The following is a 14,441-nucleotide window of genomic DNA, read 5'->3' as shown; positions in this document are numbered from 1 at the left end:
AGCTTGCTTTTCTCAGTGATTATTTTTATATTACAAACATAGTCTAATTTGCTTTCAGTTATGTTATTTCTGGTTTCAAAGAATATCATGTCTTCTACCTGATCTGCCATCTGAAAAAGCCCAAAAGCCAGCAATACATTTTACTTTAAAAAGACTTTGAAACATAGGTTTCATGCCATTTTTGGAACAGGTTTGTCCTAAGAAAATTGAACTCACTTTGTAAATGGTTTTGAAATATGTTAGTAGCAAAACCTTCTCTCCTCACATGCAATTTTACGTAACACATTTTAAATGATCAAAATGGTGTAATTTTAAAAGTGCAAATTTGCAGTATTTTCCTTATTATGATGTCAATCAGCAGGACTCAAAATTGGAAATGTAGCCCTGGCTGGCGTAGCTCTGGATTGAGCGCGGGTCTGCGAACCAGAGGATCGCACAGTTCAATTTCCAGTCAGGGCACATGCCTGGGTTGCAGGCTGCTTCCTTGCAGGCTAACTACCAGCAGGGGACGCACAAAAGGCAACCATACATTGATGTTTCTCTCCCTCTCTCCTTCCCCTGTAAAGATAAATTAAAAAAAAAAAAATCTTAAAAAAAATTGGTAATGTAAATTATGTTTGACATAATTTATTTCTATATTAAGTTCCACATAAACAAATAGTTGCAAGCAGTAAAATTTTCATATTACTAATTTTGTTATCACATTTTTTCTTGATTCAACTGATCCGGGAGCATCAAAATGGAATACCAGAAGATTTTGTTCCAAATTTTTATCACAGGCAAATCTAATAGTTTTTATCACATCCCTTGTCTATTTTCTTTTACCCTACTTTGCCAACAGCAATCATTATTATGCTATTCTCTAAGTTCTCCAAAATTTGTTTTATTTTTTATCCAAAATCAGATATTACAACTATTACTAATGTCATCACCACCAGCCCCAAGTATTTACCTAGTACTTATTATAATGCCAGGAACTTTTCTAAGCAGTACATATATGAACTCATTTAATCCTTATAACTACCCTGTGAGACAGTAACTAGTATTATCCCCAATTTATAAATGAATAAATAGGGACCAAGTCATCAAGTAATTTGCCCAAGATCTTCAGCTGAGTAGCACAAGATCTGAACCTAGACAGTTTGCTTCCAGAGCCTATGCTCTTACCCCCTACTCTCAACTTCCTCCTGTCACAATCCGGACTGAATGAACAGTAAATGCGGTGGAAATAACTTGCTAATTGCTAGATGAGTAATTCAGCTAAGTGGGTTCTTTTCTCGAACAAGGTGCTCTAGTTTGGTAACTAGCCGAACCTTCACCACAGCAATTCAGAAATATAGTAGGTATAAATGCAAAAGAATAGGAAGTACTAAAAACCAATTAAGTAAAAATATTTCTAAAGAAGACAAAAGAAAGCAGTGGGATTATAAGGATCTTGGAGAACCAATATCTTAAGAACAGGTAGTAGCTAAGGAAATAGGGTCATAAAATTAAGGAGAAATAAGAAAGTTCTATAATGTCTGAAAGTCGCTGAAATCATTCCTATTAAGATATGAAAACTTTGAATGAATGAGACAGGGAAAAAAACCCCATCTAGCTGTCATAACCAAGTTTCAATTCACAGAACTAGAAAGATAACAAGATATGAGAAAAATAACTTATTAACTGAAATACTACATTTAATCTTACAAATTTTAAAAAATAGAAGTTAAAAACTTCTTAACAAAAAAAATTTTGATTTATGCTTATCTTCAGGAAAATCCCAGGAAGCTTTTGAATCTGATGGTCACATACATTTTGAAAAAAGATCTATTAAGGTTAGTGGTCAGAAAGGAATTACTAAATAATTTGTGCTAAATAATTTATCTTTTTTTAGATAGATTTGGAATGCTTACAATATCCTTATAAGAAAAACAAAGAAGTGAGAAATCTAGATTTATAGTTTGAGAAACAGTTGTAACCAAAGTCTTACTAATGGAAAATTGCCAACATGGAGGCAAATTTTCTTTTTATATTTAGGACACATAAGTGAAATGAAAAACGTATTTAATAAACATCTACAGAGTTCAAGTATATTTTCAACATTAAAAAAATCACCTTTTCTATCTTATTCTTCCCCCAAACAGCCTTATTCAAGGACAAATACTTATGAAATATTTTATGGCAAAGGCTAGAGATTCAGAAACAAAAAAGTCCTAGGCTTCAAGAGCATCTTTTATTGGGAGAAAAAGAAAACAACAGGCACACTGTAGTGGAGGTAAATACAAGTCAATACATCTTCAATTGCTTTGGGGATATAGAGGTATAGCTAACACAGTAATTTGGGATTGGTAGTGATGGTGAATGCATGGGGGAAGGGAATTAGGGAAGACTTCCTAGAAGAGAAGACCCTTGAGCTAAATTTTTAAAAATAGGTCAAGTGGAAATGGTTTACTCTTGTAATCAAGGAGGAAAATATAACATATCCATGAGGTTGCTTACCTAGTACCTAACCTGCTCTTTACCTGAGAATTGCTTCATCTCTCTCTGCTCCCCAATGCAACATTCCACATAGTAACTGTAGCGGCTAATGGTTCTTTTATTTTTCCATAATCCTAGCTAATAATTGGTTACTAAGTTCTCCTACCACAAGGAAAAATTGAGTCAGTAGTGAAAAAAAAAGAATGGCCCCTTTCCTTCCACCATAAGATTCTAATATTTAAAGCTGAAATCACTTATACTACTTAGTAATATTAACTGTATAAAAATAGCACCAAGATTTAACTATTTTTTCCTCATTAGTTTGTTTTTTCTTCAAAATACAAATAAGCTCTTCACAATTAAGCCAAAATCCTTAATGATGTTTGTAAACTGTACTTAGTTACATAGCTATGAGCAAAAATAGTTATATCTCAATCTAGCTAATATTTGTGATGCTTAGCAGGTCCTTCACGATCAAAATGGGGTGGAAAACAAGACCAAATAAAAATAATAATAAAATATCTATTTGAAGAATTATGAGAAATTTCAAATACACTTTCTACTTCTATTATGAATAAGTTTTTTTCTTTTTAAAGCAAATTCTGTGTGTCTGGCTATCAGAGTAAATTCAGCCTGTTAAATGAGTATGCATTCCTAAAAATGATTAGCCTCATCCCCGGACAGACCTATAAAGCACGCGTTAAGCAAGAACCAAAATGAGTTTTCTGATAACATTTCTTTACTGTACATAAATTGCTAAAACATTCCTGTACACAACCTGCAACTGTTTCTTTTAAAAAATTTATATTCACAATGATTTATACACACATGGCCATACTTAAGTATTTTTAATGTTTTTGATGTAAGATAATTAGTCTATATGCTGTAGATCTTTATTTTTATTAAACTAGGACTAAATTAAACTATGATTTCAAAATTATGATTTAAGCCAGAGTTGACAAAGACAGAAAAATATATTGTATATACTGTTACCTCTGATCACGCACCAGTGACCCAGAATGTACCCAAATATTCTACACTTAAATGTGGTTTGCATCTAAGTGGAGGCTTGTACATGTCATATTTTTATATTTCCAGTCACATTCTAAGTGTTTTTGCTGTTTGGTTTCACCAGGCTCATTAAGGAGAAGCATTTAGAGATTAGTGGCTGAACAATTAATAAAACCAGTAAGTTATATTGGGGTAATCCTATCACCTCTACTGCAGTCTTTACTTGCATTTTACCATTTCCTGTACTGCTGTCCTGGTTCCAGGGTCCCATCCAACATCCAAACAGGATCCTACATGGGATGAGTTATCTCTGTTTAGACTCTTCTATAAAAAATTTTTTAAAGATTTTATTTATTTCTTTTTAGAGAGAGCAAGGGAAGGAGGGAGAGGAACATTAGTGTGTGGTTGTCCCTCGTGTACTCCCTACTGGGGACCTGGCCCGCAACCCAGGCGTGTGCCCCGGCTGGGTATCAAACCACTGACCCTTTGGTTCGCAGGGTGGCACTCAACCACTGAAGCACACCAGCCAGGGCTGTTTGGACTCTTCTAATCTGTGACAGCACCCCTGCTCTTCTTGTATTTCATTACCTTCAGACTTAAGAGTACTTATTGGTCAGTTATTTTGTAGAATGCTCCTCAATTTGGGTCTTGCTGATGTCTTTTTTTTAAAAAATATTTTATTTATTTATCTTTAGAGGGGAAGGGAAGGAGAGAGGAAGGAAACATCAATGTATGGTTGCTTCTTGTGCATCCCCTGCAGGGAACTGGCCCCTGCGGGAAACTGGCCTGCAACCCAGGCATGTGCCCTGACTGGGAATCGAACCGCCATAGTCTGGTTCGCAGGCCCGTGCTCAATCCACTGAGCTACACCAGCCAGGGCTGGGTCTTGCTGATGTTTTTTAATCATGATATTGAGGTTATATATTTTTTGGAAAAAATGTAACATTGTGCTTGCCCTTGCCAGTGCATAGATAGGGGGATGATGATGTTCTTCTGCATTATTACTGGTGATATTAATACTGATCAGTCAGTTTTGTACAGTTCTTTATCATGAATTTACTATTTTTTTTGTAATTAATGAAATTATTTGAAGAGCTAAAAATACAGAGATTAGTGGCTAGGAGTAAAGAAAAATAAATGGATTGAGCATAAAAGGTATGTAAGGATACAGGCTCACTTGTATTCGGATACAATAACTTCAGCTTGTAACTAGATATGCATTACTGGCAGACTACTGTCAACTGTAACTACTGAAAGGTGTCAGATACAAACAGTTCACCTGATAATGAAAATTGAACAGGAACATAATTATTTGAAAAGTGCGTGATCCAAGTTTGGTTCCACTAAAATTATGGCATAATTGACGTATTATAAAGAATTACCGAGAAAGGACTGTAAGTAAAAACAGCTTTTATATATACTTAGTCAAAGTGTAGAACCTCTCAACTGACTTAATTACCAAGAGTATGTATGATAAAAATGGTTTATTCTAAAACAACCCTTGTTATTCAACCTTTGAAGTTTTGTGTCTCAGGAAATAATAATTTCTGGTTAAGTAGTATACAGACAATGGAAGATCACAGAATAATACTTCAGAGATGAGAAGATGACTCATACAGATTCCTTCAGCAATTATTCCAAACTAAAACAAAGAAACAAAAAAAGGGGGGACAGGGAAGGGTTTCCTACACTAGGTAAATCCTATGTAAACTTGTTTAGATTTCATTTACAGGCAAAAAGACTAACTTACATGTGTGGAACTATTCTAAATATTAAACTATATTATTGGCATACATAAATCAAGATAATAAAAAACATGGAAGACTTGAAAATTTCAGGTTCACAAGAAATCAAGTATTAAATTATGGTTGAATACTAACATTTTTAAAAGCTTATTTGTTTTTCTTTAAGAACTATAAAACTGTACTCAGTGTTAGAAATAAACTTTTTATTATCTAATAATGAGAAGATACAATTACTGTCTGAAAGCATACAAATCTTAACACCTCAAGTGTATGTCAACACCTCAGTATGTACAAGTGAAAGAATTTTGAAAGGAAACATAATGGAGATACTACAATTTTTTCACCACCCCAAACAGAGATCTTATTTAGTATTATTGGAATAATAATGATCTTTTCAGAGTACTTAACAATTTAAAATAAATCTAAGAGCTTTAATTAAAAAATTTAAAAGGAAGTTTTTTCATGTATTTAGAAATATTTTAAGTTCATTGTTTTTTCAATTAATAAGCCTGTAGAACTAATGATTTAGTAGACTAAGAATTAATGTCTTTTTTATTGATTATGTTATTACCGTTGTCCATTTCCCCTTCATTCCCCTCTACCCTGCACACCCTCTCCCTCCCACATTCTCCCCCTTCATTTCATGTTCATGTGTCTTAAGTTCTTTAGCTTTTACATTCCCCATACTGTTCTTGCCTCCCTATTTTCTGCCTGCCATCTATGCTACTTATTCTCTGTACCTTCTCCCCGCTTCTCCTCCTCCCACTCCCCTGCTGCTAACCCTCCATGGATCTCCGTTTCTGTGGTTCTGTTCCTGTTCTAGTTGTTTCCTTAGTTTGTTTTTATTTTAGGTGTGGTTGTAATTGTGAGTTTGCTGTCATTTTAGTATGCATGTTTTTATCTTCTTTTTCTTAGATAAGTCTCTAACATTTCATAAAATAAGGGCTTGGTGACAATAAACTCCTTCAACTTGACCTTATCTGAGTTCACTTTATCTGCCCTTCCATTCTAAATGAAAGCTTTGCTGGATAAAGCAATCTTGGAGGTAGGTCCTTGTCTTTCATGACTTGGAATACTTCTTTCCAGCCCCTTCTTGCCTGTAAGGTCTCTTTTGAGAAATCACCTGACAGTCTGATGGGAACTCCTTTGTAGGTGACTGTCTCCGTATCTCTTACTGCTTCTAGGATTCTCTCCTTCATTTTAATCTTGGCCAATGTAATTATGATGTGCCTTGGTGTGTTCCTTCTTGGGTCCAACTTCTTTGTGACTCTGAGCTTCCTGGATTTCCTGGAAGTCTATTGCCTTTGCCAGATTGGGGAAGTTCTTTATTATTTATTCAAATAAGTTTTCCTCTTGTTCCCTATTCCTCTTCCCCTCTGTACACCTATAATTTGGATGTTGGGACATTTAAAGATGTCTTAGAGGTTCCTAAGTGTCTCCTCATTTTTTTTGAATTGTTTCTTCATTTTGTTCTGGTTGAATGTTTCTTTCTTCCTTCTGGTCCACTCCATTGATTTCAGTCCCAGTTTTCTTCCCATCACTATTGGTCCTCTGTGCATTTCCCTTTATTTCACTTAGTTTAGCCTACATTTGTTCATCTAATTTGTAACTAAAATCAACCAGTTCTGTGAGCATCCTGATCACCAGTGTTTTGAATTGTCCATCTGATAGGTTGGCTATCTCTTTGTTGCTTAGAAGTATTGGCTCCGGGGCTTTGAACTGTTTTTCTGCTTGAGCCATAAAGGTTTGGTCTGTCTGCACCTATTATGTATGAGGGGCGGAGCCTTAGGTGTTCACCAGGGCAGGGCAACCCACATCCCTGGGTTGTGATGCTATATGTGGGGGCGAGGTCAGAGAGGGAAAAAAAATGGCCCTTTGCTATGCTCTCTATTGCACCTCAGTCCCTTCTGCTGCTTCCCCCAAGAGAACTGGGTCTTTCTGGTGCTGATTCCCATGTGGGTAGGCTTGTGTGTATTCTAGGACCCTGTGGGTCTCTCCAACGAACTCTTCTGTGAGGGTGGGAGTCTCTCCCTGCGCCTCAACCCCCACAAGTGTTTTCAATCAGTGTTTTGAGGCTTTATATCCCAGTGCTAGGACTCTGGGTTGCGCAATCTGTCTTGCTCCGCAGTTATCTGTGCACGAATGTGGGACTGCTGCCTGGTCTGCGGGCCACGTTGAGCACCGTGCCTGGCTTCTCAATCGCTGCCTCCCTGGGACTGCCCATCACCACCCCACACTTGGGGTCCTCCAGCCATCACCTGGGTGCTCAGGGTCTGCTCTGGTGCCACCCTGCGCACCTGGTGTCACCGCTTCCTGTGCAGTGACCCCTCTCTGCTTGTCTGCCCAACTCTGCCCCGCCTACCGGTCTGGACGAATGTGTCTATTTTAACTCCTTGGTTGTTGGACTTCCATATAGTTCAATTTTCTTTCATTTTTCATTGTCACTTTGTTTCTGAATTGTTGTTGTCCTTACTTTGGTTGTTCAAGGAGGCACAGTGTGTATACCTATGCCTCCATCTTGGCCGGAGGTCAGAATTAATGTCTTATCTGGAAACATTAAACTGGGCATTCTGCATGAGGTTATCTTGGATAACTGCAGTGCTAGGTAATGCTTACACATCTACACCTGTTTCTGTACGGTGGCACATCTGGCTGTATGGCTTTTAGGGAACAATCCTACTATGTTAGGTTCTTTATATGTGTACTTCACAAGAACCATTCCCATGTAAAATGTGTATATAGGTTGTATGCAGGCATTCTTACTGTGAACCTGCACATTGCAAAATAGTTGGAAAGAAAGTGGTGTGTAGTTATTAAACTGGACATGGCTTAATTGTAATGTTTAGTTTATAAATGGTTCTATTTTCTACTGCAAAGACTTGGGACACTTGAAAAATAGAAACAATACTTGGCTGAGTTTTGTAAGTAGTTAGGATATTTTTTTTTTAGATTTTATTTATTTATTTTTTAGAGAGAGAGAGAGAGAGAAACATCAATGTGTGGTTGCCTCTCACATGGTCCCTATTGGGAACTGGCCTGCAACCCAGGCATGTGCCCTGACTGAGCATCCAACCATTAACCCTTTGGTTAGCAGAGCCCACTCAATGCACTGAGCTATGTCAGCCAGGAGTAGTTAGGATATTTTAAGTAATTGGTCAATAAGAGTAAAAAAAAAAAAAGGCATGTTTACTATTAATTTCAACAGTAGGTCAAAACAGTAGATTTTATTGAATAGTTAGAACTACCTAACCTTGGCTGTTTTCATGTGTTAAAGGTGAGGTTAGGGACCTGGAACTATTAGTAATATGTGTAAATTAACAGACCATATTCTTTGTTAACCAGATTTAAAGTTATAATTTATTACCTACAATTTTGTGCCAGGTAATGAGTGCTTTATTTTCATCCCAAATTTCATTATAAAACTGGGTTCTTATTACAAATGAATAAAAGCATCTAATTATTCTTTGACTTCATGTGGCTATAATTTAGAAAGATCGGGGAGTTTTAGGGTCCAAGCATGCTGTGGTAATTCGGCTCCCTTTCTGCTGGAGACAGACAGACACGGGGTCCTGGTATGCAACTGTACTTTGCCTTCCTATTTGCTTTGATCTAATGGATTAAGCAAGAAGTCATTCTGAGTTTCTACAACTACATAATGTAAAAGCCGAAGACTTCTTTATATTTAAGCTGATTAAGCAATTTAGTATTTTACCTTATTTCAACCAAAACATCTAATGAAAGAGATACTAGAAAACAACACCTTTTTGGTTTCAAACTGTGCTTCTTCCTGACAGCATCCTCTACAGTCAGGATCCAGCTGAAGCAGGTTGAACTGTCCAAGAAGATCACAGGAGCTGCAGAGTAAGTTGCTGGAGAAGCCTAACTCTCTGCAAGCCTCTGATGAAAACTCTGCCCCGAAGGCAGACACCTGAATAAAAAAAATAGAAATAAAACTTAATTCCATATTTACATTACAAAGCTTCTAAAAATGGAGAAACCAGAGTTGTCTGAATCCAACACACTGGAGATAAGTTACTCTATAACCTTATAAGAGTCTTTGGTCCCCTCCCCAGCCACCCATTTTTTTCTTAATAGTGCTTCATCTTTCAGCTTAGCTAAAAATATGGATTAAAAAGATATATATTTTTTAGATATGTATGTTACATATAGTACCTTTTATTAAACAGTCAATAGTTTTTAAAAAGGACATTTACTTAGGAGAACAACAAATTTCCCTTACATTTAAAAAACTTACCTTGTTTACATGGGTCTATGGAGTAACCCAGACTGAGGTCTCTACCACACCCCACAGACTTACTTTTATTCACAGGTAGCAGCGGGAGAATGGGGAAGAGGATGGTGTGGGGGAGGGCAGGAGCACATCAGAAATAAAACTTTGGGGTTTAGGTACCAGCCCCAGCACTTACAAGATGCGTGACAATGGGCAAGTTAACCCCCCTAAGCATTAATTTTCACTCTAATAAAGCACAGAGCAATACTTCCTACATAAAACAGACTGCAGGAAAGACTAAATGAAATGACTTATGTAATTAATCAGAGTGACTGGCAAAAGTAGGGTTTCAAAAATATTAGTCTCCTCCCTCACCCATTCTTCTTTCATGTTCTAGTCAAGGTGGCATCCCTTCATCTGTCTAAGCTCAATCCCTCTACCTGTGCTGCAAATTCTAGCTTCCACCATATTCACAGGGACTTCATTTCAACGTATTCTTCAGTGTATTTTTTAGCGTATTCAAGCCTGAGATTCTAATTGTTCTCCCCACATTCCACCATATCTGAATTGTTACTCTATTCTGCTTTCTGATCCCACCACTCGACTACACTTGCCAAAAATCACTAAATGCAAAGGCATCAAAGCTGTTCTCCTTCAGCTTCCCCTTCCATGGGCTTGTCCTCCTTCCTATTCCTCTTCTATACATTTATTAAATGTTATTGTTTACCATTTCTATTTTTGGTTTTCTCTCTGCTTTACATACTTTCACAGACAAATGCATTTTCCATGGCTTCAAATACCGATTTACTGAAAACTCCCAAATCTTTTTCTTGAATGTCAAGCTTCCGAAGCCAACAGCCTACCTGATGTCTCATTGAGATGTTGTGTAAGGCATTGCAAATTCAAATCTCCAATGGTGAAGCTTATCTTCTCCCCTTAAATCTATTCCTTCCCAATGTATTCAGTATCTTTGTATGTGTTCTCAGTAATGTATCATCATTCAGCTTAGCTAAAATATGGATTGTTTTCCCTGACCACAACGTTGCCCAGGTCAGTCATTCTAGGCTGTATACTTTTCGCCATTCTTACAACCAATTAGTTAACAAGTTTTAATAATTCTGTCTCTTACAAAGCTCTCAAATCTCTTCTTGACTCAGTGTCTTAAATGGTCACTGACAGTCACACCTCCAATTACTTCTCCAATCCCATTCTACTTTTTCCTTGAGAAATTTGTGCATAGCTGTAAAATAGCATCACTCACAACATTGTATTATGTAAACCTAGGATTGCAGACAATTCTAGAAATCCCCAATATGTGATCTCCTGAGGGCAAGAATTAAGTTGTTTCTCTGTATTTTCCGCACTGTGCTAGTTCTTGTGTGTGTTGAACAAAGGAACCAGTGGAAACCACAGCTTCAAGTAGGGGGGGGATTTCAGATTGTACGATTACAGTTGGCTGATCTTCTAGACCAAAGGTCCACAAATTTTATATAATGGGCTAGATAATAATTAAGACTTTGGTGGCTACACGGTTTCTGTTGTAACCAACCTCTACTCAGGTATTGTAGCACAAAAGCAGCCATAGACAATCATAAATAATGTCTGTGTTTCAATAAAACTTTCTTTACAAAAACAGGGCTGGCTAGATTTGGCCCACCACTATAGTGTGTCAGCCTTCTAGACTAGCCAGGAAGATTCAAACACAATGGCATTTTCCAAAGTAAAAAAAGTTCAAGTATTGCTAGCATAATCCTCCAAAATACTGATCATCCCATTGGTCTTATAACATCCTAATTTGATACCTTATACATCTTTTACCTATTTCAGTAATAATGTGGAGTATATATAAATCTTCAAAATAGATCAAGTATCCCAGTCTAGTGGGAGAGATCTAAGACACTTGCTACTATACTAGTACTTTAATATCTCCATTATTAAAGTGATCTGCTTGATCTATTTCACAGAATAATTTGTAGTTTCCAAAGACAGCTGTACCAATATACCATCAGGTCTTCCAGAAAAAAGTCCAACCATTTAATATAATGAGAAGAGTTTGCACAATATCAATGTAACCTGGCAGCCAAGGAGAGTGGACTGAAATATATATGCGTGAACAATGATGATTTCACTGTACTAGTCAGTGGGGGCAGTAGATGCTGTTGAGTGAGCGTGAGTACCTTGTAGCTCTTGCATTCAAAATGACCAATCAAGCAGAGAAACAAATCTCCATCAAATCTGCATTAAAATTGAATATTCCTCCACTCAGAAGGCTGCAGCTATGGGCAACTGATGACTGGCAACTTCACCATGACAATGAACAGTTTTTTTGGAAACATCAAATCACCCAGTGACTTAGCCCCGCTACAGCCCAGATTTGGTGCCCTGTGCCTTCTGGCTTTTTCCTAAAACTGAAATCACTTTTGAAAGGAAGATATTTCAGACCTCAAAGAGATTTGGGAAAATATGATGGGTACCTGATGGTGATGGGGAAAACTGTGTGAGGTCCCAAGGTGCCTACTTTGAAGGGGACTGAAGCATCAACGTCCTATGTGTTGGGAACAAGAAAAATAGTCTCAGCCCCAAGGAGCCTGCGTCCCTAGCAAACATCCTGTAAGTTGATTGCCATCTGTTTAGTTTCAAAATTTTCCTCTCAGTTGAGACAGACCCCACCCTGTTCCCGCCCACAGGCTCTGTAAGCCAATAGCTAACCGCCACATCTGCTTCTGTGCAAGGCTTGCTTGCTTGCCTCTATATAAGGACTTAGCTGTAAGCGCTGGGCGTGACTCTCATTTGCAGCCCTTGTGGGCACTGTGTCGCTGGACACTTTGAGAGTTCACCCCTGCGCAGGTTAAACTTGGCCAATAAAGTAACATCTTTGGAACCCTGAAAGTCTCTGACATTTGTTCTCGTGGTTGGTGGATTCAACACTATGTACAGTGTTTCTTGAATTTTCTTCAATAAATACTTTCTGGACAGGCCCATACACATCCTCCCGTATGTTCTTACAATGTGACTGGGAGTCCTCCACTGAGAGGTGGGTATCTGTGTTCCATCTCCTTGAATCTGGGCAGTGGCTTGTGACTGTTCTAACCCACAGAGTGTAAAGGAAGGAATACTATGTGATTTTGGAGGGTAAGTCATTAAAAAGAAAACAGCCTCTGCTAGGCTAGTGCTTACACATGTTTTGTCTCTGTCTGTCTCAGGACATTCAACTTTGGAAATTAGCTACCATGTTAGAAGGAAGCCTAGACTAGAGAGCCAATGTGAAGAGACCCATGTAGAAAGCATATGAGGCCCCTAGCTGACAACAGCAAGCATCACTATCAGATAGATGTGTGAATAAAGAGCCTTCACATTTCAGGCCCGAGTATTTGAGCTGAGGTGGGAGACACCATGAACACACAAGCCATTCTGATGTGCCAGCTGAGCTGCTGATCCAGAATCTGACAGCAAAACAAACTGTTTATACTACTACATTTTAAAATTATTTATCTTGCAGCCATGATAACTAAAACAGGCAACAAAAGTAAAATCACTTTGAAACTGTGAACTGCTTAACAAATGTAAGAAATTCATGCCAAAGCATGTTTAAAAAAAAAGGACTTCATGGAAAATCATGTGATTGTAATACTTGATTTTATTCTGGCATTTATTGAGCACCCACTGACAGGTGGTTTGAATATACAAAACATGTATCGAAGTCTGATGACATCTTGATTTAAATGCCAGCATAGCGCAACCATACTCTGGAATTTCCAAATAGGAATTACCACTACTTATCTCACAGAGTTTTGAAGACTAAAGGGCAAAAAGTACAGAAAGCATCTACTATCCTACTCAATACACAGTGGCTACTTAATAAATGTTAGCATCATTCCCACCTTCCAGTGTGGAAGTACACTTAAAAACTACTTATGTTTTGCCCTGGCTGGTGTACCTCAGTGGATTGAGCACAGGCCTGCAAACCACACGATCGCAGTTCAATTCCCCGTCAGGGCACATGCCTGGGTTGCAGGCCAGTTCCCTGCAGAGGACACACGAGGGGCAACCGGACATTGATGTTTCTCTCCCTCTCTCCTTCCCTTCCCCTCTAAAGATAAATAAATAAAATATTTTTAAAAAACTACTTATGTTTTAATCATTGTTTAGACATGGCACATGAATGAAATATTTTTTTCTGGTTCTTCTGTCATTGGTTTGGCAGACTCAAGCTTTGAACCTAAGAACATTAGCAAATATTTTCAAGTACTTCACAGATAAACATTAAGTGCTAAATAGCACAGGAGTCAAATTTATAAATTATGCCTGCCCATCCTTTTATTACCAAAAAGTATCTGAAGAGCATTTAAATATGCACATTGCCAAATATTAAATTTAAAAATAAGTAGCCACACTTGTAAAAAAGACACAGTTCTAAAGACAGGGTAGGTTAACCCTGACTGGGTTAACCATTTGACAGCTTAATTTTCCCCAATTCAAAGCAGGACTGACAAGCTAAGAGACTCCATTTTTTGCTCCATGCATTGTTCATTGATTTTTTTCCCCTGATGTTACTGAGTTTCTGATCAGTAACCCCCCCCCTGTAGATGAGGGGTTTTACCAGGGAAACTGGATTAACTATATGGTAATATCATAGTTTCAGGCAAAAGTCTGATAAAGTTATACATTTTATTATACATACCTAGGGTTAGTTATCTCTTAATTGTTCTTTACTCTCAGAAAACTGATAGGTTTCTCACAAAATTTTGAAAAGATTTCATATTTGAGACAAAAATAAATACCAGGGGGGGTACCCCAAGAGCTGGAATTATCTTCTGGAGGGTGGGCCCCTTGTAGTACTGGCTTCACCTGCTAGATGAATGTTCTGGGAACCCATCTGTATCAGTGTACCAACTGACGTTGTGAGAGGTGTTCAGTCCACTTCATGATGGGTGATTTACAAGCACGCTGTGTCCCACAGCTGCTAAGTGTCCAGCAGTTTTTGACCCAAAACA

The 14,441-nt window shown here is 37.7% G+C and overlaps 1 protein-coding gene across 1 annotated transcript in view; it reads right to left on the bottom strand.

Annotated features, from left to right (window-relative positions):
- The window catches only part of SELENOF (selenoprotein F), a 50,485-nt gene that overhangs the window by 31,183 nt on the left and 4,861 nt on the right, over window positions 1–14,441 (bottom strand). The window contains exon 2 of the mRNA XM_037060923.1: window positions 8,977–9,144. Coding sequence (XP_036916818.1) covers window positions 8,977–9,144 — 168 coding nt within the window. The remainder of the gene's footprint in view (window positions 1–8,976; window positions 9,145–14,441) is intronic.

The sequence above is a fragment of the Sturnira hondurensis genome, unplaced genomic scaffold, assembly GCF_014824575.4.
Source record: "Sturnira hondurensis isolate 20B ecotype Veracruz unplaced genomic scaffold, ASM1482457v3 Scaffold0013063, whole genome shotgun sequence".
Taxonomy (NCBI): Eukaryota; Metazoa; Chordata; class Mammalia; order Chiroptera; family Phyllostomidae; genus Sturnira; species Sturnira hondurensis.
The sequence above is the reverse complement of the archived record's forward strand: the minus strand, read 5'-3'. Positions and strand labels throughout refer to the sequence as shown.